Source organism: Chroicocephalus ridibundus, chromosome 6 (assembly GCF_963924245.1).
Source record: "Chroicocephalus ridibundus chromosome 6, bChrRid1.1, whole genome shotgun sequence".
In the NCBI taxonomy this organism is placed as follows: domain Eukaryota; kingdom Metazoa; phylum Chordata; class Aves; order Charadriiformes; family Laridae; genus Chroicocephalus; species Chroicocephalus ridibundus.
Genome location: NC_086289.1, coordinates 3,533,971 through 3,561,950, shown reverse-complemented (window position 1 = coordinate 3,561,950; position 27,980 = coordinate 3,533,971). Strand labels below are relative to the sequence as shown.

General features: G+C 42.3%; 1 protein-coding gene across 1 annotated transcript in view; it reads right to left on the bottom strand.

The window, feature by feature from the left end:
• The window catches only part of ADAM12 (ADAM metallopeptidase domain 12), a 189,428-nt gene that overhangs the window by 64,398 nt on the left and 97,050 nt on the right, over nt 1–27,980 (bottom strand). Inside the window, exons 4-7 of the mRNA XM_063339585.1 lie at nt 20,468–20,546; nt 16,695–16,771; nt 4,454–4,637; nt 6–71 (exon numbers count right to left, since the gene is read on the bottom strand). Coding sequence (XP_063195655.1) covers nt 6–71; nt 4,454–4,637; nt 16,695–16,771; nt 20,468–20,546 — 406 coding nt within the window. The remainder of the gene's footprint in view (nt 1–5; nt 72–4,453; nt 4,638–16,694; nt 16,772–20,467; nt 20,547–27,980) is intronic.

Here is a 27,980-nt window from a genome sequence, read left to right as displayed (position 1 = left end):
CTTACCTCACGATTATCTGCCACAATAACAAGCTCCACATACTTCGTTGTCTTCAGAGTCTCCCTCTTGTGCTGCCAAAAAACATGCAAATAGCATTTTGTTTTTTGCAATGTGACCCTTGGAATCAGCTCTTCCTCAGTCCAACAAAGCGCTTGCGAGAGCAGATACACAACATCTCATACTTCCAAAGACTTCACTACATACAAATTGTTATAGTGTTCTTTCTCCTCATGGAAGTCTTCCTTTTATCTACCACGACAGAAATAGTCTACTTGGTACTTCCAAGAAAAAAAAACACAAAAACACCCAAGATTTGATCACAGCAAGCAGGAAAGTGGTGCAAAGACTCTCTCAACCTTTCAGCTTTCTGCAGTTGAAATGTTTGAGTTATCTTTCCTCGCAGGAGAATCTCATCTCTAGCAGAAAGACCTTTGCTATTTCCAAGGCTCATTTAAAGAAATGATGAGATGACTTTTATCAAACATTTCACACAATAGATAAACTGGCTACTAAGAAAAATGAGAGATAAAGGGATATTGAGTGAAGCAGAGAAGAGATCAAGTGGTCAACTGATAAATCATGTAGGAAGAAAAACGGAAGAACAAAAACTGCAGAAAAAACCGGACTGAACTGTCAGCGTCTGGAGAAGCAAACTAATACTCTTAAAACAGAAGGCATACATTTAATTTTATATCTGTATATTCATATAAAACAGCCGAACATGCTACTTGCAGTTCTAAATGCAGGTCTAAAAGAATCATAATATTTAGCTGCAAAAAGATCACTGAAGAAAAGGAAACGATTTCGTAATAGAACTAGTCATAGCACAGCTCCTCTGCTACCCTAAATTTAAGTGACCTATTAATGCCTGTAAAAGTTCCGTGATTTACAGCTGCTGAGCATCTATTCTATCATTCCTCCCTTGTTTCTGGAACGAGACAGTTAGGGAATAGAGGTCTCAGCAGTATATCTGATCTTCATGCCAGAACTGAAGGAGCTTAAGCGGATGTATGACCTACTAATGACCACGATGTCTTGAACTAAACTAATGCTCTGTAACCTAAAACATGACTAAAGCTTTCCAAAGCAAACTGTTCCAAGGCAAACTGCATGATCTCCTAAGCTAAGTCAGTGCTGGACATCACCTTCGAGCCAAATTTCACAAAGGTTTCTTCACATTACCAAAGCATTCCTCTTTGTTATCTGCAGGCTAATGATTTTGAACATTTTACAAGAAGCATTGTGTTTCAGAGGAAAATGACCGATATAACCTTTAGTAACTCTGACTTTCAAACTCATATTTAATAGTGTTACACAGCCTTTGAACTACAGTAACTGAAGAATAGATACGTTCCATTTGGACAGTATTTATGAAGTGAGAAAGCAGTAAAAGCTATCATTAACGAACTAAGCATCAATGATACAAACACTTCACAGGATTACACTTATTAGGGGGTCTGGCAAATGAGCTCAGGTAGATCTCCTGGTATTTGGGTTCTTTGTCACCCTTTTGTGAAACTGTCACCACCATGGGGACATGGTGTGTGCAGAGACTTGGCGGACATGCCCACACCTCGTCTGTCACACAGACCATCAGCAGCGCCTGGTGATTATGCTGGCTGGGAACCAGGACACCAAGGAGTTACCATGTCCCCTCCTGCTGCTCCTGGAACAGCAGCAGATGCAATACAAAAGGGCCTTCCATGTCTCAGTGGACTTCAGATGGATCTGCCGTGCTCTGGCAGAGTTCGATTTACCTCCCTGCAAAATATATCAGACACGAGTGAGATGCCACGTAGGCAAATGAGCATGTAGGTTTTGTTTGTGGCAGAATTGCTCTCTCACACACTAAAAGACATAAACCTGAAATTTATTATGTCGTCCTGATCAGAGATATACCCCCAAGGCGCCTCTAGTCTTCTTCCAAGTGAAGAGTAAAAGATGAGACATGAAAATCCAGGTACAAAGATATAAGAAGAGCTCTGTTACATCAGTCAGTTTAAACCATCTACGCTCTGCCAAGAGTAAAACTGCTTGGACTGGAGAGGGTTAGCCTGAGAGAAACTGGCTAGCAGGGTATAATCATATAAGCCTCTGGTGACTGACTTGCATAACGAATCCATTCCTGTGATTTGCCCAAAGGCTATGCACAGTCCTTGGATACAATATTTATTTATAAAATGTACCTAATTATGACTTCTTTCAGCTTGCTTTCTGCAGCCAACCGCATCAATGCGCAATCCATTGCCTGAGTTAATCCTTCAGAATTAAAACGAAGAGTCAATACTACAGCCATGATAGATACACATGACGGGAGACAATATGCTTTGTGCTGCTGACCGCTGCCTGTCTCCCCTGCCACAGGACCATGTCAGGAGCACACCTGATCCCATCACAAAGCCACTGTCCCGTGTCGCTGTATCCCTTCCTCATGCTCCCCTCCCTGGGAACCGGCATGGCTGAGGTTCACGCTGCAGTGTTGCAGCTCCTCTTTTTCTCCGTTGCCCCGAAAGGCTCAACTGCCTGATCTGTGGTCCACCAGCACCACCAAAAATGGCTATTTTGTGTGGCCACAGAGAAAAAAACATGCTGTAGGGTCTGTCTTACACATCAGGTTTGAGATGTGTAGGTTGAGATGTGAGATAGGATCCTCTCTCAATGGAGCTCAACTGGAAAACACACTCCCTGCTGCAATTTGAGGGTCCACTGAATTATGAAAGGACCCAATATTTATGAGACCCAGCTCCAATGGAGCAAAACGTGTCTGCACACATCTGCTACGTTATCTGACTTGCTCTATTAAATCTCGTGTTTGGATCTGGGAAGCTGAGTCTACTGTTTGTCCCACCATTTATCTGTATTTAAATCTAACCCAAAGGCTAGTCTAATTTTGTGGTATATTGATCTCACATTTCAGCTCTGCTCAATAAGCGTTTTGTGTAGATAGTTGAGTGAAAGGTCAGGGGACAAACAAGAAGCTCACCCCACACGCGGCAATAAACCAAAAATTTTCATCGTGGCCTGAACCTGAGATAGATTTCTGCTGAATTGTGTCACCCAGTGTAATTTGGAGCAGCCTTACGTCTCCACACTTTGCAGGTCATCTTTATTCAGTACGTCCTGACAGTCTACTTAGATGATGACAACTTTGAAATGTGAAAACTCGCTCCACGCGTTACATTTGACAACTTTCAAAATTCATACATTAGAAGCGTATCCAACATACTCATTATATATATTGTACCTACCCATATGATGTGACTGTTGACAGGTTTTATAATTACGTCCACTCAACCACAGCAAAAATATTTTTCAGATATTTAAGGCGAATTCTGACACGTAGTGGAAGCCATCAACAGAATGTGAGAAGCAAGAGGGTAACAGTAAAATTGCTTCGATTGTATCAGCTAGTTGTGTGCACACATTTTATTTCAGTTTCCCAGTGTTACATTGATTACTTCAGTGAAATTCAGTCAAAAGTCACAAAGATTTGGGGGCAACCTTAATAAGGTCGTGAAAAGCACTTTCCAATGCTACGTACGTATTCAGAAATAAGCTTAGCCCAGAAAATGGTGTATGAAAAGGCATTAGAAGCAATATTTAATACTCCTAAAAGTAAAATAATTTAATTCCACTACATAAATAATATCTAGGGATGCCATTTAGGTTGCTGTCCTTAAGAATTAACTTGATGCAAAGGCTTAGCAGTACATGTAAGTATAAATCCCAATATGGGATATTTAATAAATGCTGAAGGCAGATTTATATCATTGTATAGTTTCTGAACACCTAAGCCAGTCTTTTCTACAATCCCCATCCAATATGCAGATGATATTACTACAGTATTTCCTCTTCCTGATTTTTAGCTCATTTAATTTTCTGCAGTTTCCATTAGCTAGATGCATTTCATATTAAGTGCATTTCTTCCTACATAGAAACAATTACAATAATACATCTGTAAAGTAATACAGTGATAATGTTTTGTCCTGCGTAAGACACTTTCCTACTAGAATGTAAAGGTTCAAAATCTAATATTAGCAAGGCATCACAGCTATCAGGTTCTCTTCCATCTTGGGTGGGCAAGAACTTTTCCAGACATTGCTCAGTGCTCTTAGGGGGGTCTTAAATTCTTGTTATAATCATACATGAACCAAAATATATTACCATAAGATGAAACCATAAACTTTTCTGTGACGTCTCATTACAAAAAGAAAGTAAAAAGCAAGTTACACATGCAGGATGAAGAAAAAGTAATAAAGCTTTAGCAAACTGTGTAAGTACATGCTTGATTTTAAGCATGCACTTCGGAACATGATGTCAACAGAAATCAGAAGGTTGAACGTTTTGCTCCGTAGGAGCTCTGCAACAAAGAATTTTGGTGGGCAGTAATATGGAAATGCTACCAGAGACGTAGTCAGCAAACCAGAAACATAGAAGTGCGTCATTCACCTACCCTGCCAGCTTGAGAATGGTGTGATGTGTCATCGTCACCAGCTCTCATGGCAGAGATGTCCAGCTGGTGGCCACAAGATCCCGGGGCTATTTTCAAATTCTCTGCTCGGTAGATCTTGTGTTCACTTGTAGCACCTTCTAATGGCTCCAGAATGTAGCTTTTGTTTTCAAATACAATAATTCCCCTGTTACAGGAGAGAACAGAGTAAGACGCATGGTTTTCAAGAGCTAATGCGTGTTTGTCTGCAACCAAGTTACAACAGGTTTTAATAATGATGGCATATGAAAAAGCAAAACGCTGATTTACAACGTCATGGTCGGGTAGAGCAGGAAATATAAAAGCTGTATATTTGTCATTGCAGCACACTATACTTTAAGAGAAGCAATGGCTCAAAGAAAATTTTCCTTTTCTGAAGTGCTGTACTGTAGAACAAAATTACATTTGTTTTTCATGTGTTTTCCATTCTCCCAGTGATGCATTGCTATTGCTGAATGGAGTCATGATGCGTGTGCTCCTGAGGACCTGTGGCAAACAGTAATGAATGAAAGCGTGGTGAAATGCTTTTGTAAGAAGAGGTACAGAGTGAAAGCATTCGTTATGAACTGCAGTGGGCATTATACGTTTTAAACCAAATGCTGATGCAAGCATCAGCTTTGCCAGATGAAAGATGCACCGCAGTATCAAAATGGATTATTAAATATTGCACAGTGGAGCAGCAGAATAAAGCTTCAGTATATTAACCAATGGAACCTGTTTAACGCATTTTACTACCCATAATAATAATTTATACAGCAATACCACCTACTCTCTGAGGATCTCAAGGATTTTCCATCAAGGAAAGCTCTCTTGCTGCACTACTCAGCTACAGCACACAAAGAGGAAAGAGGGCTTTAGGAAGAGACAGAACACCTCGCTCCAAGAATATGTGGAAGAACATAGGACATGCAGCTGATTCTGGGCTTTATGTCCTCCTCCTGACCAAAAACCACCCTCCCAGTATGCTCCAGACAACTCACCGAATAAACCCTGTGCTTGGATTATTCTGCTGGATCCTGCCTCACTATTCTGAGCTGCTACAGTAAAACAAAGTTGACAAAAGCTTGAATATCTTTCCCATTTCTCCTGCTGAAGAGGCTTCTGGCATAAGGCCGCCCTTTCAGCTCAGCAGAGAAATATCGGCAGCGTGGTATGGGTGTCCATGGTCTGCACATGCTGGAATAGGACTTCTGGTACTATATGGTATAAAGTAGGACAATCTCCAACAACACCACTGGAATTAGCCATCATAACTGCAGCTGGAAGACCACAGAGTAAAAAGACTGTACGTTGGGACTGGCATAAACAAGAAGGCATGAAGCAGATTTACAGACAGCGCTCAGGTAGAAATCACTGTAAGAAAATGGAATTTAATTCTCAGTGCCTTACAAGTGTCTAACTTGCACCCTGAGCAACATGCTGCCAACCACCCAGAAGGGTCCTAGATAGTTCCTACATCGAGCTGGACATCAGGTTTTGTTGGGTAACTGTGTGACCAAAGAAAGGCACCCTTTAAAAACCATTTCTCTTTTCTAAACTAGGGCTAAGCGTTTGCTTATGGTGTGTTGTAAGCTTTCATCAATTAGACACTACACTGAAGAGTGCAGTGCATTACTGATTTCTTCCCTGTCTTTAGATTATACAGGCATTAATCCCTAAGAAGCGGCAAAAGTTCAGCAGCAATAATTACCATCTACCTACCTGGAATTCCTATGAAACTTTTAATTGGCCAAGGCATTCTTCCTCAGTTCCTCCTCTAAAGTGCTCTATACTGTCTATATATATGCACTTACAAAGCAATCATTTTCAGCCCCAGACTGGTCCAATTTTATTAGTGTGTCTTTTTGGTGTATAGGAAGTGTCTGCTCTTTTTATTTCTGTCTGTACTGCGACAAAGGTAAGATACTATAACCATTGTGAGACTGATACGTGTCTCTATACAACTCTTCTGCAGAAAGCTGAAAAAAGAAAAAAAAAGAAAAAAAGAGGAAGGACCTGGAAGCAGGTTAATGACACCATAAAGAATGATTTTAAAATAAAAAGTAAAATTATAAGGAAAAAACTGCCCTAGCTATTCTATTCTTAGCAAGAGATGCTGAAGAAACTCAAAGCCTTTGCCTCCTAACCAGTCAACTGGAATTTTCCTTCCAAGCTGACTGCGCAGTTTTGCTACAAAACATCATTCACGTCAGTTCAGCCGAGCCAACAGATGACCATCTCACTGTTAACTAGAACAGCTATAAGTCCAAGAGGGAAAAAAAAAAAAAGACTGGAAACCCATATTAAAAAGGCCGGGCAACAGGATTCGGAGAAGCGTCTCCAGCGAAAGGAGCCTGCTCTACTGATCTGAACCGAGATTCGGGGTCTGATAATTCAGTTGTAGCTTCCTTAGTACCTCGGCAAATCAGGTGAGATACGTTATTTACCCATCGCACAGGCATGCTGTGTATGATGGATCACGTTTGGAAGAGCAGCACTGATTTATCACCACAACCCTTGTAGCTACAGCTCGGATGCGCTATCGCATGTGTGACCTATTAGAGACCTCCGAGCAGGTCACCCCGTGACTTGAGTAACCTTACACCCTACAGTTCTCAATTATTTTCAGATCTGCCTTATTCCTTGAAGAATTTAGGAAACTAGGGCAACATATTCCCTTTGCTCCAATAATCAGCAACTCTTCTAATCAGCCAACATAATCAAATAAGGATTGTTGTCCTTCCCTTGTGCAATTAATCATTTAATTTTGGAGGCAGCTGGAACCAGCAGTGGAGGCAGAAGTCCATTAGTCACTGTTTGAAATGGGCCAGCCTGACCATCTCCCTTCACTGACAACTCCAAAACAACATAAAACCATGAAGGGTTTTATTTTTCATGTCAAACTTTATCCTGCTTAGAACATTCACTTAAAAAATATAGACTTAAATAATTTAATTTAATTATTTACACTAGAAAGAGAGAGACTTAGTAATATCTTTTTCCTGGGTAATGCACTCTCTCTTTTTTTCTTTTTTTTTTTTTAACAAAAAAAAAAAGCCAGAACCTTGGTGTCAAGAGTTCATACCCAAAACATGCTACATCAATGCCAGGTTTCCAAGGTAGCCCTTGTATTCCCAGCTATGTCTAAAACAACTGAATAACCTTTTCTTTACCCTGCATTTTCTTTAGCTGCAGAGGATATGGACAAATGACCAAGGTGATTAATTTTGTTTCCTGCTGAGCACGCCAGAGCCAGGGCAGCCACTGAGGCTCCCAACCCAAGCAACAGCATGAGCCTTTGAGAACAGTTCCACCTTCGCGTATGAAGCAATCCCATGGTAAAAAAAAAAATCTGCAGATTCGGCATAAAGGAAAATATTCATTTTCCTTTTCATTTTTTGCACACTTTTCATTTAATGCACAGTTCTCCTTTGAGTGCCGCCTACAGGATATCACACCTGGCCTGTGACCATCTGTAATAAGATAATGAATATCAAATATGAATTATCTTGGCCAGCTCTCTGGTTTTGACTAATTTTCTTTTCCTACAATTGCATTTTCCCCCCCAGTGATCAGTGCCAAGCACAGCACCTTAAAAATGCAACTAGTCAAAAGCTACAGCGTCTTTTTTTTTGGTGTGGCCGGATTAGATGAACAATACCCACCAGTCACTCAGTACTTAGAATTTGATGCAAATAAAACAAATACAGAACTACTTTTTCCTTCGACTTTTGTCAGGTGTTTCAAAAAAGCCTCTGTTACTCCTACACCATTTCTGCATCTTCCTCTTGACCGTGGCTCTCCACCCTCCAGAGTCAGCCTGTCTTCCCCAAAGACCAAGGTGGTGCGGCTTTTCCATTTTTCAGGAGGCATTAATGTTAAATAATGTAACGTTTTCCAATGTGGCAAATAGTATATTAATCTACAGATCCCCAACCAAAAATGATACAAGAACCCTAAAGGGATTTCAGCAGCTCTGCGAGTGCCTGAAGAGCGGCTATTCTTTAAGACCAACTTCTGCTAAAATCTGTGGGATTTCTAACATTAGCTCTACCAGACAAAAGACTACCAGAATTCCCAAGCTTATAAATATTTGGGAAAAATGCAATATAAAGTATACATTTTTTTGGTGACCAGGTCTGTAATTCATAGCATCTGTGCTTTCCCCAGTCCCAAATCACGGTGACGCTAAGTCAGAAAGATCTTGCGAATGAGCTGGGCAAGAAAGACAATTCAACCCCCACGGGGCTGTCCTTTTCATCACTGGTAGCAGAGAGGGAGGGGGAAATAAAAAAAAAATAAAATCTATATCACACAGTATGTCCAGGCATCAGTTCACAGGCTCCAAGCCAACTGGAAGCAGCTTCAGTGTGGTCTTGAGCTAATATTTTACTCTGCCTCTCAAGAGGGTTCGAACCCTGCTCGTGTCTGGTGGTCAGCACCAAATAAGCCACATCCACGTTGCTGCTCATCAGCTCTAAACACAAATGGCACATTGGCATTTGCCCACGGTGTGCCATTATACACCGTATGGACACACAGGAAATGTGTATATGGGATGGTCTATGACGGGACAACTCCATCTCAAAGAAAAAGAAATTAAAACAGAAACGAAATAATTACTTTTTTATTAATTGCTGTTTAACTTGCCAGGAATCTCTCAATTAGGGAAGTGTAATTTGATGGAATAATCCCACTATTTAAATCGTTGATAAAGTAAAACGCGTTATTTTTTTTCTCTTGGAAAGAAAAACCAAAACAAAACCTAATGCAAGGCCAGTCGTATTTCATAAATCAACAGGCTTTAGGAAATCTCAAAATATAAATGGGATTTTTCTTTTCCAACTTGTCAGCAGAAGCAAAGGCCCTGCCAACATAAACCATCAATGCATACTTGTCTGAGAAATTGTGATGCTGAAGTAAAACTTGGCTATGACAGCATTATATGAAACTGTGATATATTATTCCGCTGTACTATACAGGGAACGTTAAGTAAATCAATAAATCTGATACCCATGAATGCAATTAAACATTTGGTTTTAATGAAGCTCAAAGTTATACTAATTTCTAAACAATAATAATATAAAGCTCTATTACCACTGGAAGAGGAATGTAGATGTTTTCAGTTTGTAAGAAATTAATTAGACTACAGCGGGCTGTCGTGCTCACACACCACATACTCACGTGGAATCTGCCTCCGCCCGCAGGCACCGCGAAAGGCTGCGCAGTCCTCCCGTGCCACCTCGAAACCTCCAGGACCTTCCTTTCGTAATTAATGCTACGGCTTCTCAAGTAAAGGGTCTGACCCCATAACCGCACCGACAATTTCGACGGGGGTTTTCGGTGAATAAATAACAGCATTGGAGCCTTGTGGCCCGGGAGCGTTGTGCTGGTGATGCTCAGGGTGGAGGTACAGCAGTTACTCGCTGCAGTGCGTCTCAGCACACGTGAAAGCAGAAGGTGATCCGTGAAGTGACAGGGGATTTTTATTTGTTTTTCTTATCAATTCTACATTCTCAGGATTTTGTGTAACAAATTCCCAGGCAAGTAAGCAGGCAAACAAACAAGCGAGGAAGAAAAATGAAGTAGTGAAGGAAAACTTAACTTTTAGCCTGTTTTAATAAGTTGCAGATGAATACTATTGGGATAAGTGAACAAGATGATCTACCGACTGTTTTTCTAACAGGCTAGGTGATCCTTAGATATTTTCCAAATGATTTGGTCATTCTTTAACTCTACAGTACTGGGAAAGGCAGAGAATGGGAGCAGGACTCCAGAAACAGACGTACTCCTGTCTGCACCACTGCCCCTGGGCAGCCTTGGGCAGGCAACGCACATCTTTCTGCATCGGTTCCCCACCTTTAAAATGGGGTAAATTTTAGTAACCACAGACAATAATTAACTATTTGATGAAGGGCCTCACAGAAGACCCGAGTAATACTGTTATGCCCCTATGCTGCACATCAGGATTCCATTAAAATAACAAGCCTGACCCAAATCAGCGAAGGGCAGCCTCGCAAAGGGAGGTTAAAGCAGAAGCATTATTGGTTTTTACATACTGCAGGAGCGGGAGAGGTGTTCTCACGCAGACACATCGTTAGTCAAACACGTTTTATTCCAGCCAATGCCTTTCACTAACCTGAAAACATATCCTAGAGCACAGCGTCTAAAACGTAGTCATACCCAGAGACTACCATAGCCCGCACTTAATCCTTTCTCAGTGCAAGACAGATTTGCCCAGAGCAAATGCCTGTTGGGCTGCAGCTAAGCAGGGAGTTACTTGAATCGCAAACGATAATGCAATTTCATGTCCAGCGTTTGGGTTGCAAGAAACAGTAATTGTGTTATCAGAGAAAGTGTCCCATGTGAGCTGGACGGGGAGGGTGACAAGGCGGACCAAGGAAAGCAGAGAAAAATGGAGGAGGAAAGAGACGTTGGCAGCAGTGCCGATTTTGTGAGCGAACGGCGTAACAATAAAAGGCGGCTTGATTCAAACTTGCACATCACATTAAGGCTTATAGGATGCTTTTTCGAGACACAAAATATGTGAAAATATTTTAAGTTTTGTGTTTGTCGTTGTTGTTTTTTTTTTTTTTTTTAATTAAGTGCTGTCAGACACAGACTTGATGGAGAAGAGGCAGGCTCAAACAGCCGGGCACAGATCATCTGTCACGCTCGTCCCGGCAGAAGCAGGGATGCTTGGGGGATTACCAGGCACCCAGGGACAGGGTGCGCACAATTGTCAGAGTAGAGATAGCATTCATCTCAGATCACAGAGGTGAGCGTGATCCAGGAGCTTTTTACCACTGGAACAGACAAAATACAGAAGCTATGAAACCCCAGAAGCTGAATGCTTTCTATGCTCAAAAACCTCCAGTAGTTTCACAGTCAGATAACTTACAAACCATGCGAGATGTTTATACGAACTAAAAGCTCTTCAGAAATTATGGAGAAAAAACACACATCCAAACCAGTGCTTTTCTCAGCTGGGATTTTCTCCTAACTTCTTTTTTGGATGAAATCTCACCCTCTGTGGGGAAATCATGCTTGAGGAGTCGTGAGGAATTTAATTTTTTTTTCTCACTGGTTTCCTACTTCCATTCCTTTTTTTAAATAGTTGATGTCTGGAGTGTCATATTTAAATCCCCTCATCAGCTGACCATGTCTGGGATGCAGCGAGTTCAGCCAGACCATTTGAAAAATGGATGGCTCTAGTGCTGGCGGCCTCGTGCAGCGTAACTACGTAATCCCATTAAAAATGACTGTCTGCTCAGTTCCGGGGCCTTATCCCCATCAGTGTCACGGTGGACACAGCATCCTCCAGTCGCTGGTGAGGGTGGACAACGACTGAACACTTTTTGTATGTGTGAAGGGGTTTATTATCTAGCAATTGGGTAACTCTGAGGGATTCTGTGTCCAGTTCTGGGCTCCCTGGTTCAAGAAGGACAGGGAACTGCTGGGGAGGGGACACCAAAGGGCTACCAAGATGATGAGGGGACTGGAACACCTCTCTGATGAAGAAAGGCTGAGGGATTTGGGTCTCTTCAGTCTGGAAAAAAGACGCCTGAGGGGGGATCTTATCAATGCTTATAAATACTTCAAGGGTGGGTGTCAGGAGGATGGGGCCAGGCTCTTCCCAGTGGTGCCCAGCGACAGCAGAAGAGGTAACAGGCACAAACTTGAGCACAGGAAGTTCCACCTAAACATGAGGAGGAACTTCTTTCCTGTGAGGGTGGCAGAGCCCTGGCACAGGCTGCCCAGAGAGGTGGTGGAGTCTCCATCTCTGGAGACATCCCAAACCCGCCTGGACGCGTTCCTGTGCCACCTGCTCTGGGTGACCCTGCTCTGGCAGGGGGTTGGACTGGATGATCTCCAGAGGTCCCTTCCAACCCTGACCATTCTGTGATTCTCAGGATTTTCAAAAGCATTTTGGTGTTTCAGAACGAAAAGGCTGCCTGGGAGATTTGTTCCTTTGAACATTTTGAGGCAATGAGGCATTTCTGAGAGCACCTCTGCAGCTCCCCCCACCAGAGAGGTCACTGCAGATGCCTTTGTGGCCGCACATCCCTGAACCACCACCCCCTGCCAGCCCCTGGACCATGGAGATTGTGCTCTTCAGGCTGTATTTTTGTGTGTATTTGCCAGGTTCTGCACTTGCAGAGAAAGTAATAGGGAAAAACCATTCAAGTCTGTATAAATTTATCACAGAAGATGTGCGTGGTGGCTACAGGCCAAAATTATTTGCTAAAAACTTGAAGGGCCTTCAAGCTAGATAAACAGAAGGGTATTTCCTGAGGACAGGAAGGAAACGACTTGACTTTGTCGTACCTTCACCTTCCCACAAGCTTTGGCAGTCTAATTTGCTTTCTTTCCCAGATGGAAGCGCCGGAAATCCTGATTGCCCATTGTTCCCATTTCGTGCATTCAGCATTTACCGTCTCCTCTCCGCCATTCAGCTCTTCCTCCTCCGGAGGAGCCAGCAGGATACAGATTATGGCATGATTATATCCTCCTCTAACCTGCATTTTAGGCAGCTATCTGTGTCAATCCAACTGTTTATGCCATTGTAATCCTACATGAAGCGAGGCGCTCGAATGTTATGTCTGAGAGGACGTAATATAGCTGGAATACGTGGGCGCCTGTGTGTAAGAGAACGGAGTCTACTTCTCCCTTATCTGTATATCTCACCCCCTCTATTTGCCTAAAAACCATAAACTAGTCAAACCTGTCTCCGTTTGCAGATTTCACACTTGATTTTTCCTCATCACAGAGTAATCATGTCGTATTGACAAGCTAATAACACATCTCAAATGCTCAACCATGGGGCTGCACTGATGGTTGCGGTAGGTCAGAGCAAGGTTGCTCCAACTCAGCACCTTGTCTCTGGCAGATACATAGGGGTAAGAGATAAGAACATGACAAGCACACCCCAGTTGGCACCCCCAGCTCTGCCAGTGCGAGTGTCAGGGACACCTTTGGGTTTGACGGCCCTGGAGAGGCCCCTCCAGCTCCCTGCCCCAGATTGTCTCCTTTTTTTTGAATCTACTGGTACTTTTTACAGTGATACCCACCTGCGACATCTTCATTATGTGGTGAACAAAAATACTTCCCTTCGCTTAAAAGTTTCATTTGATGTCTCCTAATTCGGGGGTTATGAAAAATATTCAGTAATTGTCCCCTCTTCAGCGTGACATTCAACCTCGTTTCATCACACCCCTTTTCTCCGTCATCTCCTTTCAAAAGTGACAAATCCTAGTCTATTTTCTCTCCGTGGATAAAAGCTGTTCCACACCTTTGATCATAATTTTTGCCCTTCTCTGTACTTTCCTGGATATAATGCTTCCTTTTCTGAGGTGGGGATGGGGAGGGGAAAACAAGAACTGCATGCAGAATTCAAGATGCGAGTGCACTATGGATTATAAAGTGGTAATGAGGGGTTTTGTTCTATCCTCTATTTCTGTCTCAGTAATTCCTATGATCCTTTTTGCTTCTTTGACTACTGCTGAGCACTCAGGCTTCAGAGCATGCTAAAATATGGAACCTATTCTTTATGACTAGTTTCGTGCCTTTTAATGAACTCTCCTAATCTGGGGGAAAAGACACGGTCCCTACCTACCCACACCTGGAACAATGCCCAGGTGCCTGTCTAGCAGGAGTGGGAGGATATTAGTGCTCTGAGATTTCAGTGAGCTAACAGCTTCACTTCCTTTCATTAGATGTTTTTCAGGCACTTAAACTTTAGTCCCATGCAACAGCTGTGTGAGGTAGGTAAGAATCATTAAATGAATTTCACAGATGGAGAAACCGAGACAGAGAGATTTGTCCAATTCACTTAGAAACTGTCACAAAGCCAGGAACAGACTGAGAACGAGACCAGTCTTTCCTTCCACCGGCTGCTGCAAGTGAAACGGCTGCCCCAGGGACTGTCCTCACCCAGGGCTCCATGGCCACACGATGTCTTTACCCCTGAAGCTTGCGGTCTTTATCATGCCATGAACAAGAGTCCCTACTCCAGCAAGTTGATGGGCAAGTACATCATCCTATCCTATGCTATCCTATCCCATCCCATCCTATCCTATACCACTTCATCCCATCCCATCCATAGCTATTCTTTCAAGCCATAATACCAGTAAAGTTGCCATCAAAGTATGCCACGAAGTAGTTTTGAACTGTCCTGTTTCTCCTCATATTATTTCAGACTGGATCACGTGCAGTAAATCACAGAATCATAGAACGGTTAGAGTTGGAAGAGACCTTTAAAGGCCATCTAGCCCAACCACCCCGCATCGAGCAGGGACATCTTCAGCTAGATATTTCCACCCAAAAATTCTCAAGGGACGCGGTGCCACAGTAATGTTTTGGTATACAGTGACCTGTGGGCCTGATTCTGGAAGAAGTTTAGTGCCCTCAGGACCTCAGTGCAGCTACACGGAATTGCACACCACCTGGCCTTTTATCCCTACCCAGTTTAAAGGAGAGGGCCTGGATGGTTCAAGGAGCTGCCAGTGCATTATGCACTATTTCAAATAGACATCACTGGCTCAGATCAAGCTCAGGTAATGACTGCAAGTTATTACTGCTGGCTAGCAGGCTGTGAAACGAGTTTTGTGGAGTAAGTCGACAAGCACCCTTATCACAATCTGCTGTCACTCATGGACACTCCCGTAACCAACCTCAGCGGCAAATGCAGCAGCTAAGGGGGCATGGCTACTGCGGTATGTCCTCTGCTGTTCTCCTGCTAGAGCAAAACATGCATTGGCAGGGAAATTTTATGAAACTTTATGAAAAATTGTATTGGAAAAGATGCTGCTACACTTTTTCTACAAGGACGGAGCCTACTACTGTCAGCTTGCACTTTGGGGATTTATCTGCGATAGTGCCAGATGAGAGAAAAATGTCACTGCCAGCATATGTTGCCTTGACATACATACCTGACTACCTAAAACTGAGAAACGACTCTGTGAGCTCAAGAACTGTAAGAAGCGCACATTAGAGAAGAAAAGGAAATGCATTTAATGTGGAGAAAAATAATTTCTCTTGAGAGTTCTTCATTTCTTAGGTATCTCTGGAAGAAGACATTGGCGCAGACCCTGTCTCACTCGGTGCAAATCTTCCCTGTGGACCTTGCAGAAACGCGATCCCTTCAACTAAGCAGTGCTTAAAATACTGGAAGCACTGCATTGTATTTTTACAGACTGCAAGAACAACTGCTGAACACAGACCGCCATGGTCCACGCAAGGGCTTTATTAGAGTAAACTTGTGGAAGATGCCAGATACATACAAAGGACCCATAAAACCCCATCTCTGTGTGGGAATGAGCCCCAGGAATCCCATCCACTACAGCAAATGGGTCCCTCAGACAGGGAGAGGGCTCCTGGTAACTCTTTCTGCTGCTCTCTGTCCCCGAGCTCCGTTCTAAAAGCCCTGATAATACCACTATTGCACAAAATGCAAAATCAAGGGAAAAGGACTCCAGCTACCCATGCTGTTTGTAGATAAATTAAACAAACCCAGAAAAGGTTGAGACAGCTGGAAATCTGACAGGAAAACTGGGTTTTCCAGGGAGAACACTAGAGCCAATTTACAGTTAATTACTGTGATTTGGAACTGCTCTGTGAGTAAATACCAGTCTCTGATTGTCCAAGTAAGGAAGATAATTGTTTCCTGAACTGTGTCCATTGTGTATTTAATATGTTGTCAGCCTGTTCCTTTCTCAAACTCGGAAGAGATTTGGTTTTCAGCGATGTGAGTCTGCTACTCTTCTGTTCACAAGTAGCTAAAATCCTAATGCTGAGCATCATACCTGCCACAAATGCAATTTATTGAGCTCCACAGCCACTTTTATAAAGCAAACTTTCCTAAAGAGGAGGCCGCTGGATGGTGTGTGAGTTCACAGCGGCAAGGCAGTCCTGCCATCACTGGGGAAACAGCTTTGAGGACAAGGAGGACCAGGCACCACCAGCCCAAAAAAAGTGCCAAGCACCACGCTGCTGCAACAGGGTGTAGACAAGGATGGGCAGCAAGAGAGAAAGGACGTCACGGAAAACCCCCAGATCGCATTATCTATTCCCTTTTTGCTCTTCAGAGCAACTGGAGTGAAAATATTTTTGCAGAGATTGTGCCAACATTTGAGAAACGGTTATCGATACACTCATTAAAAGGCAAAGCAAAAACTCAACGGGTACTAGGATGGTTTCTCCAAGTATCACTGAGATCTTGGCTCACCTGAGTCCAGAGCAGGTACTGAGACTGACGGAGGAGTCGGGGTACCCTCGTACATTGCCGTGGTAATAGCAGTGACCCTGATTGCAAAAAAGAGAAAACATTTCAACAGTCACAAGCGCTCTTTGCTCTCTAGTTTTCTCATGGTTTTCCCGCCCCCGTTATTTCAAAGCGACTCTCAATTTCAGGCTACGGCACTCAGAACCACACTGACAGCACCTTTCCCACCCCACTAAATAGTCTCCGTACTTAACAGTCCCAATGGCTCCTAAATGGAAATCTTGGGTGTTTTTCAAAACACAAACCGTGGGAGTGGTTTGGTTTTTTTTTTGTTTGGTTTGTTTTGTGTGGTGCTTTTTAAAGAGGTTCAACAGTGTTTAAATTGCATGACCGACCACCTTTTCTTCCGTTATTTACTTCAAAGCTACAATATGGAATATTTTATAAAATTAATCAGATGAACAAATCAGCTGACACATTTTACTACTTTCTGTAGACACATTTTTTTTAAGGTCAAGTACATCTATGTCTGTCTATAAGAGACAGCTACGTATAAAGGGAAGTACAAGAAAAGCCAATTCCAGCCCTATAGTTTGAAAATAATCACGGAGCAAATGAAGGGGAAGGGAAACAGGTTGGAAAGGGAACCTTTTATTGAATTACCCAACCGAGTGGCTGCATGTTATTGAGAACAACCAAGAATAAGAGGGTCTTCTATTTTGAGAGGCAACAATCCAATTTCATTTTGCGGCGAGGTTATTGTATTTCCTTAATAATCCACTGCTCGCAAAAGGCACCCACAACAGAGATACTTTCTCAGCACATACACATATCTGTCTGGAATCAAGGTTAATTTTATTGTTGACTAAAGGTTATATTACATTCCCAATTATGTGGCTGGCTGGAAAGCAATGATTGTGTCACGTCCAGCATTTCTTTTCTCATGGCTCCTTTGAATGCCACCTGGAAACCGCAAACACTGTTGTAAAAGGTTCCTATCTTATTAGCGCAAAGGAAAGTTATCACTCATGCTTCAACCTGACAGTCATCTCACCGTGCCTTTTTATTACTGGGTTCATTCACATCCATCTAGCTGCATTAATTAACCTTTTCAGTTTTGGGGCACGGTTTTCACTTACAAAGCCTCACATAGCAGACTTCTAAAGACCACCTCGATTTTGTTAAAGAAAGCAATGGCCATAAAAATGCTGGGCAAGATGGAATAAATCAGATATGATTTTTCTGCAAATAAGGCTATACCATGAAAAATATTTGTTTAGAGCATTTGTATTTCCAACATGAGCAGATGAACAGAACGGCATCATCTAACTTTCTAAATTCAAATCTCCATCGTTTTTCTCAGTGAAAGAAATAACAGAAACAGGGTAATAGTATTTTACTCTTGGGTATTTTTATCATCAGTACTCGTAAAGAGTCAGTAACACATTAGCAAGGATAAAGCCGCAATAAAAGGGAGGAAGTCATAGACTGAATTTTTGGGGGATGAGTGCTTCGGTCGCAATTGCTGTGGACGCCAAAGTTTTCAGTGTACTATTTCACTTCAATAGGAGCAGTTACCAGCATCCAGTTGATAAGACAGAAGAAAAAACAACCCCTGCCTTAGCACTGACTCTCATACGGTGACCCTGAAACAGTCTAAAAACTACAAGAAAGTGGGTTTATTCTTGTCACTTAAAGTGAGCGTAAGGCAGAGGTGCAGCTCAGAGCTCTTACGAAGGCAGTCGTTGGGGTTTAGCATCGCCAGTGTTAAGCACAGGCTGATATCTCGTCCCACACAGGCTGCTGCTGCAGTCTAGCTGTCTTTATCAAAGAGTGAATTATGGCCAAGGTCCCGATTTCTTTCCCTCTCCACACACAACTTGTCATTTTATTAACTTTGAGCTCCTTGTTGTGCCCCATTTCACAGCCTCTCTGCAATCCACATGCTATATGATGCCAAAGCTCAATACCAAAAATGTAAACTTATCAGACCATGGCCTGCAATTGGACTGGTAGAAAATTGATTTCTAGCTCAGTAACTCCACTGAACTGCAGGATTATTTTTTCTCTCCTATCAAATCTTTTTATTCCTGTAAACTAGTATATAAAATGGATGACCCCTTAAAAACAAATAATTACCGTGGCTGATTTGTCATACTTAAAACAGTACTCTACCCTGCCTCGAGATCATTTAGTAAATACCAGCTTTTGAAAACTGCAAATCTTTCAAGTGCTATAAACCAGAAAAATAACCTGGACACTAGCTCGCGTGCTAGAGACACTCCCCACACGACAGCTCCACACACCTGCCTTGGTTTGACCTCCGGGCAGAATTTGACTAAGCAACTTTCCACCGGGAAATTGGATTTGGTTTCAACTACAGACTATATTGATGTCCTCGGTGAAGAAGAGATGTAAAAAGAAAATCACAGAGACTGACCCTTTTTTAAATCATATCGCAACATTTAATAAGAAATTAATTCACTGATCTCTCAAAGAAATGTTTTAGGCAGCGATATGGAAGGCCAGTATTAATGGTGACTTACTGCCATTATGAAAACAGATACTTATTTCAGTAAGGGAAAGCCTAGCTATCATTAGCTGTACACAGATTCACATTAACGTAGGTTAATCCGTCAGAGGTGTGTGCTCCATTTCTTTCCTTTTACTTCCTTTAGCAGCCTATACAGCCTTCCTGTTTCTAAAACAGATGACTATTTTCTACTAAGCTGGTTTTGAAGAAGACAAGAGCATCCAGCAAAAAAGAAAACACCGAAACTTTTCAAAGTGATTGCTTTACTTGGGAGGTCTGGGGCTATAATGAAGATGCTTTTTCAGAAGTAAGATGCTAGGCATAGAAATAATGCCTTTCACTGATAGCAGCTGAGCCCATTATGGATGGGAATACAAAGCACAATGCCTCCTCTGACAGCGTCAATAAATGAGTAACGAAACATAACAAATACTTTATAGGACTTAGGCAGATAAAAGATAAACTTTCTAATTAAAATAGTTTGCTGCATTGTTTCTCATTAAGGCGTCCATACTGTCAGAGGACAAAAGCGTTACTGCCTTAAAGTGTTTTTGATTTATAAAACTACTTGGTTTTTTTAGTAGTATTTTTAACTACTAATACTTTAGTAGTATTTTTAACTACTGATTTTAACAAGGATCATATTAGCCACATTTATATATATATTTTATATATATATATTTATCATATTAGCCACATTTTTATATATATATATGCATACACACACACATACACATACATACATATATGATAAAATATGTCCCTAACAATCTTATGGTCTGGTTTAAATAATAAACCCAAACAACCAACCGCCTGTCCCAATCCCCAGCCATGGCTCCCCCAGGGCAGAAGGACACCCAAAGCCTCCAACACCTCTGTTGTGAGCTTCTGCATTACGGAAATCAGGTGTTTCGGGCTTTCTTCCTAACTGAACCAGGACTTTCTCCATAACTGATCAACAATGGCTGCATTTATTATAAAATTTTAATGGCTATATTTCTAAGAAGCTGAATAAATCCTACCGATTTTAAAAGTTACCTGGTTAAAACCCCACAGCTTGCCTTTAAAGTCTCTCTCTCTCTAAAAATTCATGTGTAGGATCACAGCAGTCAAAAAGGTACTGAAGGCAACAATAAAAAAAGATCACACATCTTGCTGTTTCATCCCATGGCTCAGATCCCGGCGGAGAGCACTTTGGGTTTTAACGATGAAGCATCACCTACCCACGAAACACCAACCTTACCGTGTAATTGCGTGTGAGAACCACATCAGTGCCGTCTTTCAAATAATGTGTTTCTGTGAAGCTGCTGGCTAACAGGCCCCTGAAAAAAATAGAGCAAACGTAATATTAAGGTCACATCACCTCGACTTTGTCCTTTAGTGGTTCCATTTGAGATAGCGATCAAAGCCATGCATTAACGATGACTACCGGGGCTGTGTGCGAAATAAGGAAAAAGATAACTCCAAATACTGAAGCTGCAGTACACGAACGCTTCCTTCGTTAACTGTGAAAAGACTACAAGTTTCCAGACCGCTTTCTCTTCCAAATGAGGCCTGCGTGCCAGCACATCTCGGTGTTGAATCGTCCATGTAATTTTCAACACGTTTTACATTAAATCTGCAATCTAGACATTTGGAGTATTGTTAAGTAATGGTGGCTCAAGGAAAAGAAAAATGTTTTCCCTGTGTTACTTATTTTACTATATGATGTGTTCTCTTCACCAGCAAGTGACCACCCAAAGACTACTTTAGCTCTCGGTAAATGAAACCATCTTCTTCCACTGACACTCAAGGAAAAACACTAAAAGAACATTACAGAAGTCAGAGTACTGGATTTATTCTGATCATCTGGAAAGGATATTCATGAATAGAAATCTAACGACTTGAAATGATGCATCAGGAGACCATGAAAGACCATGTCTGTGATGAGACATTTTGTTCCCATCCTTGCCACACTTCTCCTCCTGCCTTTGGCAGTGATATAAAAAATTCTGACTCACAATTAACATCTTCCGGAAATCTCCAGAGAGGGGCATGGTGTGTGACAATGATGAAAACTTTTATTTTTGCAGGAAACTCATGGAATAGGGAAAGCATCATCTGCCTTTTTTTAATTTTTTTTAAATAATAATATGTTTTGCTATTGATCTGTTTTTCAACTCCTTATCTAAAGAGCATTTCTGTGAAGGCCAGAAGGAAGAATACACATTCACATTTCCTCCTGACGTAGGTGTTAAGCTATGTACCTCAATACAAACATGCTTGAGTTTTGACAAACACTCTGGTGAAATGGGAAAGCACAATATAGAAGAAACCAAAGCCTAAATGCCGCCATCACCTTCTGAAAACTGGGGAGTTTGGACTAGTGAAAATCTTTGGCATAGGGTTTCACGATGAATAGTTTCTCCCTTGGGTTGTTCATTTGAATAAACCAGACTCTTTCTTTTGTTTAAAGCAGGTTAACGCTGCACTTTTGCATACATACCATTGTGAACTAGTACACAGTCTCGGTACACGTTTCTTGCACTTGGTATAAACATTAAAACTAGAACACGAAAAACCATTTAATTTTCATTACTGATTTATTTGCATCACTTTAGTATCTAATGGCTCAGTCATGATCAGGACCTGGTTGTGCTAGGAACTGTATAAACACTTGTTAGAGAGAAACCCCACCTTTAAAAGCCTCTACCTTAAGGTAGAAGGAAAGAAAAAAAAAACACTCGATGAAACAAGACAAAAAAAGAAACGAAAAAAGAAAAAAGGAGATGGCACCGTAAAAAGATGAAGACAGCAAAGCCCCAACACAATGAATATTCAAGTACAGGTTCTCACTTTACATTTTTCAGCTTGTGGGAAATATTAGCATATTAATAGATACCGACATTTGAAACACTGCGGCGCATGGCGGGTTGTAGAGGAACCGCTCTGGATCTCAGCCAACCACCGCACCTAGAGCAGGATTTGGTTGCTTACCCAAGCACCTAGCCTTGGTTTAGACAGGCTATACGTTTCACCAACCAGCTCCGCAGGGACATCTTAAACACCCTGTGGTGTCTCGGATGGCACTTAACCCCTACGTTTATCTCACCCCTTGTGCCTGCAGCCTCTGGAAGGCCCGTCTGGAACAGCGTGCTGTATCCATGTTTCCTACTGTCTCGTTATCACAAAGAGCAGCTGCTTTCCTAATTATCATTATTATTTATATAACAACACTGCTAAGGTCTGCACTTAGCAGGCATTCATTACCTCTGTAAAGGCAAAAGTAAAGATCCATTGCTGTTGAAGCCAACAGAGTTCTGCTGTGCACTTTCTGGAAATGGGATTTCATATCAGATACCTGAGCGATTTTTATTTAATGGGACAAACTACAGGCGTTGATAGGGTAACAGATGTAGCGTAAGGGCAAAGTGATTGAGCAATACACCGGCTTTGTGCTCTGCTGTTTCCAAAATGTTTGACAGCAGTGATGATAAAGGTGACCTTTCTGCTTCTGTTCATTCTACCCTCAGGCACAGATTTAGAAAATATTTCATAGATTCATAGATTTTAATACCAGAAGGGAGCGCTGTGATCAGCAATCTGACCTGCTGCATTACATAGGTCATTTGACTTGAATTAACCTTCTGGTACAATAACCGTGATGGAACCAGATGCGTTTTCTTATTGTATAGAGCGCTTGTCTAGATCACTCGTGATGAAGAAGCTATCACAAGCCTGGTAACTTTTTAACAGTTAATTAAGCTCAGTGGAAAACACTGCGCTTTGTAGATAGTTTGACTGTGTCAAAGTTCACTTTCCAGCCACTGGATCTCGTTCCTTTACATCAATGCTTCCTTTTCACTGGAGTCTTTCATGGACAGTTCTACTTACTAAAGTGAGGAAATGCAGCAGGTAAACAAATTCCTGGTGTAGCTGGCACCCACCTCCCTATCAGACACATTTCATCAGGATGAAAGTTTGCTATCTATCCTGATGAAAATACCGTCTGAACATAAGAATTCCCAGTGCGAGGAGTACAAGAACAGCAAGAGCCCCAAGAGGATGGAGTTCCACTATTGGACTAACCCAATAAAATAAAGAGTATGCCCCAATGTAGAAGCCCAAGTAGGATTTCAAAACGTGGAAATTTCACGTACCGCTGAAGGACCTTTTTTTCAGAAAAAGAGAATGTTTTTTCAAGAGTCTGCATTAACACTCCTTAGTTTAGTAACTAAGACATCATTGCTGAGACATGTGTTTTCCTGCCACGTACGGCACTCCTGCTGGTTTGAGAGTGAGCCGGAGGACAGGTTTCCTCCACGCCGTAGAGGCTGGGGACCTCTACAAGACATGTCGCCAGGGAGTCCAACAATTTCTGGCAGAGAAAGAAGCTGTTATCCCCACTTTCAAAACGTCTAATATCTTAAAAGCTGCGTAGCCGAACAAGCACTCGGCATCAGTATCCAGGGACAGCGAGTCATGTAAAAGCATTTCTTGAAAGATTATGAAAACTGAGTGTAACAAGCACTCAAATTCCACAACTGAGTGTGCACCACTTCACTTTCCAATTACGGCAATAACGTTTAACATACCAAAGAATGAATTCAACATACGTATCTATCAGGTAATTTAATTACCCACCCCCCGCCACCCAAAGATATGCAGTGTAATACATTGATTTACATTTCTGTTTTTGACCCACAGTGAAGGAGATTAATAGAGGAAAGTAAATTAATTTAGATGGCAAGCTACTTAACCTAATTGGATCAATGTAATTCTGAAAGAGCAGGGATCAAAATAACATTAATATATCATAGTGCAATTCATCACCGTGTCTGGAGTTCCAAATGTCGTCAGCTACGACGCTCAGCAGTACCAGATGATTATCAATTTTCTGCACCGCATGAAGAAGACACAAACGCTACCGAGAACTGCATCAACTGCTGGATACGATTAAAAAACATCAGTTGGGGCAACACCACAACTTTCTAATTTACTCTCTGGAGATGCGAAAGTGCCATTCTTGAGTTAAATTACTTACGTACTTAGTCACTCTGTTTGTCAGCACCGTGGATTTTTTCACATTTCCCAGAGCCAAATTATCAAGTAGAAGCTTCGACGGCCCAGAAGGACAAGTTTTATCCCTCCTGATCTATGACAGACAGAGCACAGGCTTCCTCATCCTCTGTAAATCAGCAGGAAGCTTACCTGTCAGATTTGCGGAAACGTTTTCAGGTGTCAAGCAGCTTCCACTAACCTAAGCCTCAGGGAATACGATGAACGTTATTTAAACCTCTGACCCTCACCTTCGCATCCCCCCCCGCCCCCAACACGAAGTTTTAGGTGGTTTGTTTGCGGAGGGGGAAAATGTCCTGTTTTAAACACATCAAATTTTTTACTCAATCCATTTAATGACAGGAATGGTAATTTAACACACTGTCTCTCACTTGCAAATGAGAAAATCACTCTCTGCTCTCCAGGCACCAATATATTATTTCAAAAGGTTATAATGATATTTCATCACCCAGAGAGAGTCAGAAAGACAGAGTGGCAGAAGTTAGAGATGGGAAAAATCTAGTGGATCATACCGACGGCCTCCCTGGAAGCCAAGCATGCTGTAGATCAAATTAGGTGCTGTCTCATCGAGCTTCAAATGTCAGAAGCAACGCTGACCCCCCCACCTTCAACGGGAGATTGCTTTGCATTCCAACAGATGTTACTGTCATGATGCATTTCCTGATATTCAGCCTTTTCTAGTTTTTCCTAGTTACACTTCTTTCACTAGCTGAAACAATTGCTTTTCCTTCTTGGTACATACATCATTCCGATAGGTGCAGATTATTATCAAATTCTCCCTTAACCATCCACGTGCCAAGTCTAGCATGTCAGGCTATAAGAAAATGACAAGAGCTGTGTGCTTTTTATGCTCGTGCTACTCAGGAGGAATTTAAGCATGATCACAGCAGGAGCAGACACCAGGGCTTCCCTCGGTGACACAGGAGAAACCAGCAGACAAAAGCCTGAGGAGTAAATCTCATTCTAACAGCACACAGGCTTGTTTTCCAATCCGTTTTTGAGGATGAAACTTCCCTGGTTGCCCTCCCTGTTCCAGGTCATCCCCCTGCAATACAGATATAAGGGGGAAGACACCAACATTGTTATCCATCAAAATGGATCTACGAGTGTCTCAAAGCTGCTCTGCGAGACTGAAGTGACACCCAGCAACCGCGATTCAACAGCACTGCTTTAAAGCCAAACAATATGATGTCTGGATGGTCTAGTACACGTTTCTACAACACCCTGCGTGGTGTGTGGCTCACTGTTACACATCTCAGAAGGACTATGTCTTGCTCTGTCATGACATGGAGCATAAAACTTGACCTTTCCTTCAGCGACTCCTTATCCTGTGGAAAGGTTTGGAAATGCAGCCCCTAATTGTCACCTTAAATCTTGTTTCAAATACGGTCACACGTGGACCTCTCTGTTCTGGGGTCTAACATCACATGCACCCTTGGTTAGGAGGCTTCACAGAGTTGCTTTTGGTTTGGGTTGGGTTGTAAGGGACCTAAAAAACCCATCTCATTCCACCCCCCTGCCCTGGGCAGGGACACCTCCCACCAGCCCAGGTTGCTCCAAGCCCCAGCCAACCTGGCCTTGAACCCCTCCAGGGATGGGGCAGCCACCCCCTCTCTGGGCAACCTGGGCCAGGGGCTCACCACCCTCAGAGTGAAAAATTTCTTCCCAATATCTAATCTAAATCTACCCTCAACCTATTGAGCTTCAAAGGGGAACACGCACTTTTCATGCTCTTAAGTTTGCTTTTCTGCTTACCTTTGGTTTTGATTAACATCTCGGTATAGTTACGCTACTGTAAGAACTGGTGTTTTAGGAAGTACATTAAATACTCCTGTGACTTCTTCAGTGATGACAATCAGCTGCTCCACCTACCCTGTGGGAGCATTGATCATAATAAGCCACCGGTAGCGCAGAGCTGACTCAGACCCGCCTGCGGTGCTTTCCTTCCCCTCAGACATGCCGCCTGCAGCTCAGACAGACATCTGACCTTTACTTACACGTGTTACTCTTTCTCCTCCTTCCGAATGACAAAGCGCCTGTTTTCTCCCCCATCCAACTACTGCCTCACTCTGTTACACAAATTCTTATTAAAAGCCCTCTGGCTATCCATTTTAAACCTTGCCTACAACTGGGGGAGGTGAGGAGAGTGAAACAGGATGGCATATAGGCAGTTATAAAAAATGTCATCTAAACCTCTGCCTACTGACACCGGCGTACTCCATTAATTCTTAAGCATCTCAATTCAGGTCATTTTGACCTTTATACTGGAATTAGTTGTTATTTCTTCAATTGCTGTAAATCTTCTCCGGTATATCCATAGGAATAAACAAGTCTGTTAAGCCTACTGCTCCTGCAGCCGTGTCTCCGTGCAAGTACCTCCTGATATTCACAAAGGAGATACTCACAGAGGCGTTTTTCAATTCTTCTTTCTCACTACAATATAACAAATGAGTGAAGCATGGGTAATGACTTTCCCATGCATAGGCACCTAACATCATCCTATTCACAAAACCACCACATATTCTTTAAACACGCCACATTCTTTCCCCTTGTTTAATTATCTTAAGTGATTTGAAATGCTTTTGGACATTTTCCCATTGAATGTCTCCATAATATCCTATCTGCTACACTCCAGTGTGCTGCCATGGAGGGACTGCAATGTCATAATTGAAGAACCTGAGAGATTGAAATTCGCAGAGCTTAATTAGCACAACAATTCTGAGGAAAAGAGGGGAGAAAAATAAAACTATAATAGCTAGGAAATCAACCAAGCATCCAAAGTTTCAACATTAACTCTATAGTAGTAGCCTCTGGCCTATTTCACATGGTCTGTAGATAGACAATTTGAGTTGATCATACGCTACATTTGAAAAATACGTCTCTCTACTTCCACCCAGTTCATTCGATGCAGAAATTCATAACAATCCTGAGTCAACTGGAGATCATGTTAAAATCCCACTCCCATCCCTTTGCATGCGTGGAACAGTATCTGGCACGAAGAGAGCAAATTTTCATGAACACGTGCTACAACGTCAAAAGCAAGAGCCATGGTCCGAGTTGTCCCTGAGAGTGTGTTGAAACACAGGGACTCTCATCGATAGCCGCTCCCTGGTGTGCTGGGGACAGGGAGACAAGAGGGACAAGCACGGCTTTTAAAGCCTACAAGCACCCTGTCTGCAGAGCTAGTCACTACATGAGGCTGCAGCGTACGGAAACCCAACGAACAGTCCAAGCAAACAAATCTGAACAACAAAGACAGAAAACCACCTCCCTAGCTGGCACTCACTGAATGATTGAGAGCTTTCTTATTCCTGACTGCTTGGAAAATAAACCATAAACCCTACCTCCCCAAACTTCAACAGAAAAAGATTGACGTGAAATTAAGCACGTCAGCAGCCTCCCATGCTGCTCCAGGCTCTTGGCTGCACACGCTGCTTCCATCACTCATTGTAATGTTTACGGCAAACATTCACTTGCCACAACTGTGGCATTTATTTTTTCATTCTAATTCCAAAATGTTAATGAAGAGACTACTGCTAACCAGTGTTGCGGTGAAAGCATGTTCTCCTTTGGAAGAAGATAAACAACATGTTTTCCAACCAAGCAGATGGGTAAAAACAAGTTCTCTCTTTAAAATGGCTTCAGCTGGGCCAAACTCATAATGGGACAGCTTTAGGTACCCTGCACCTCGGATGGTC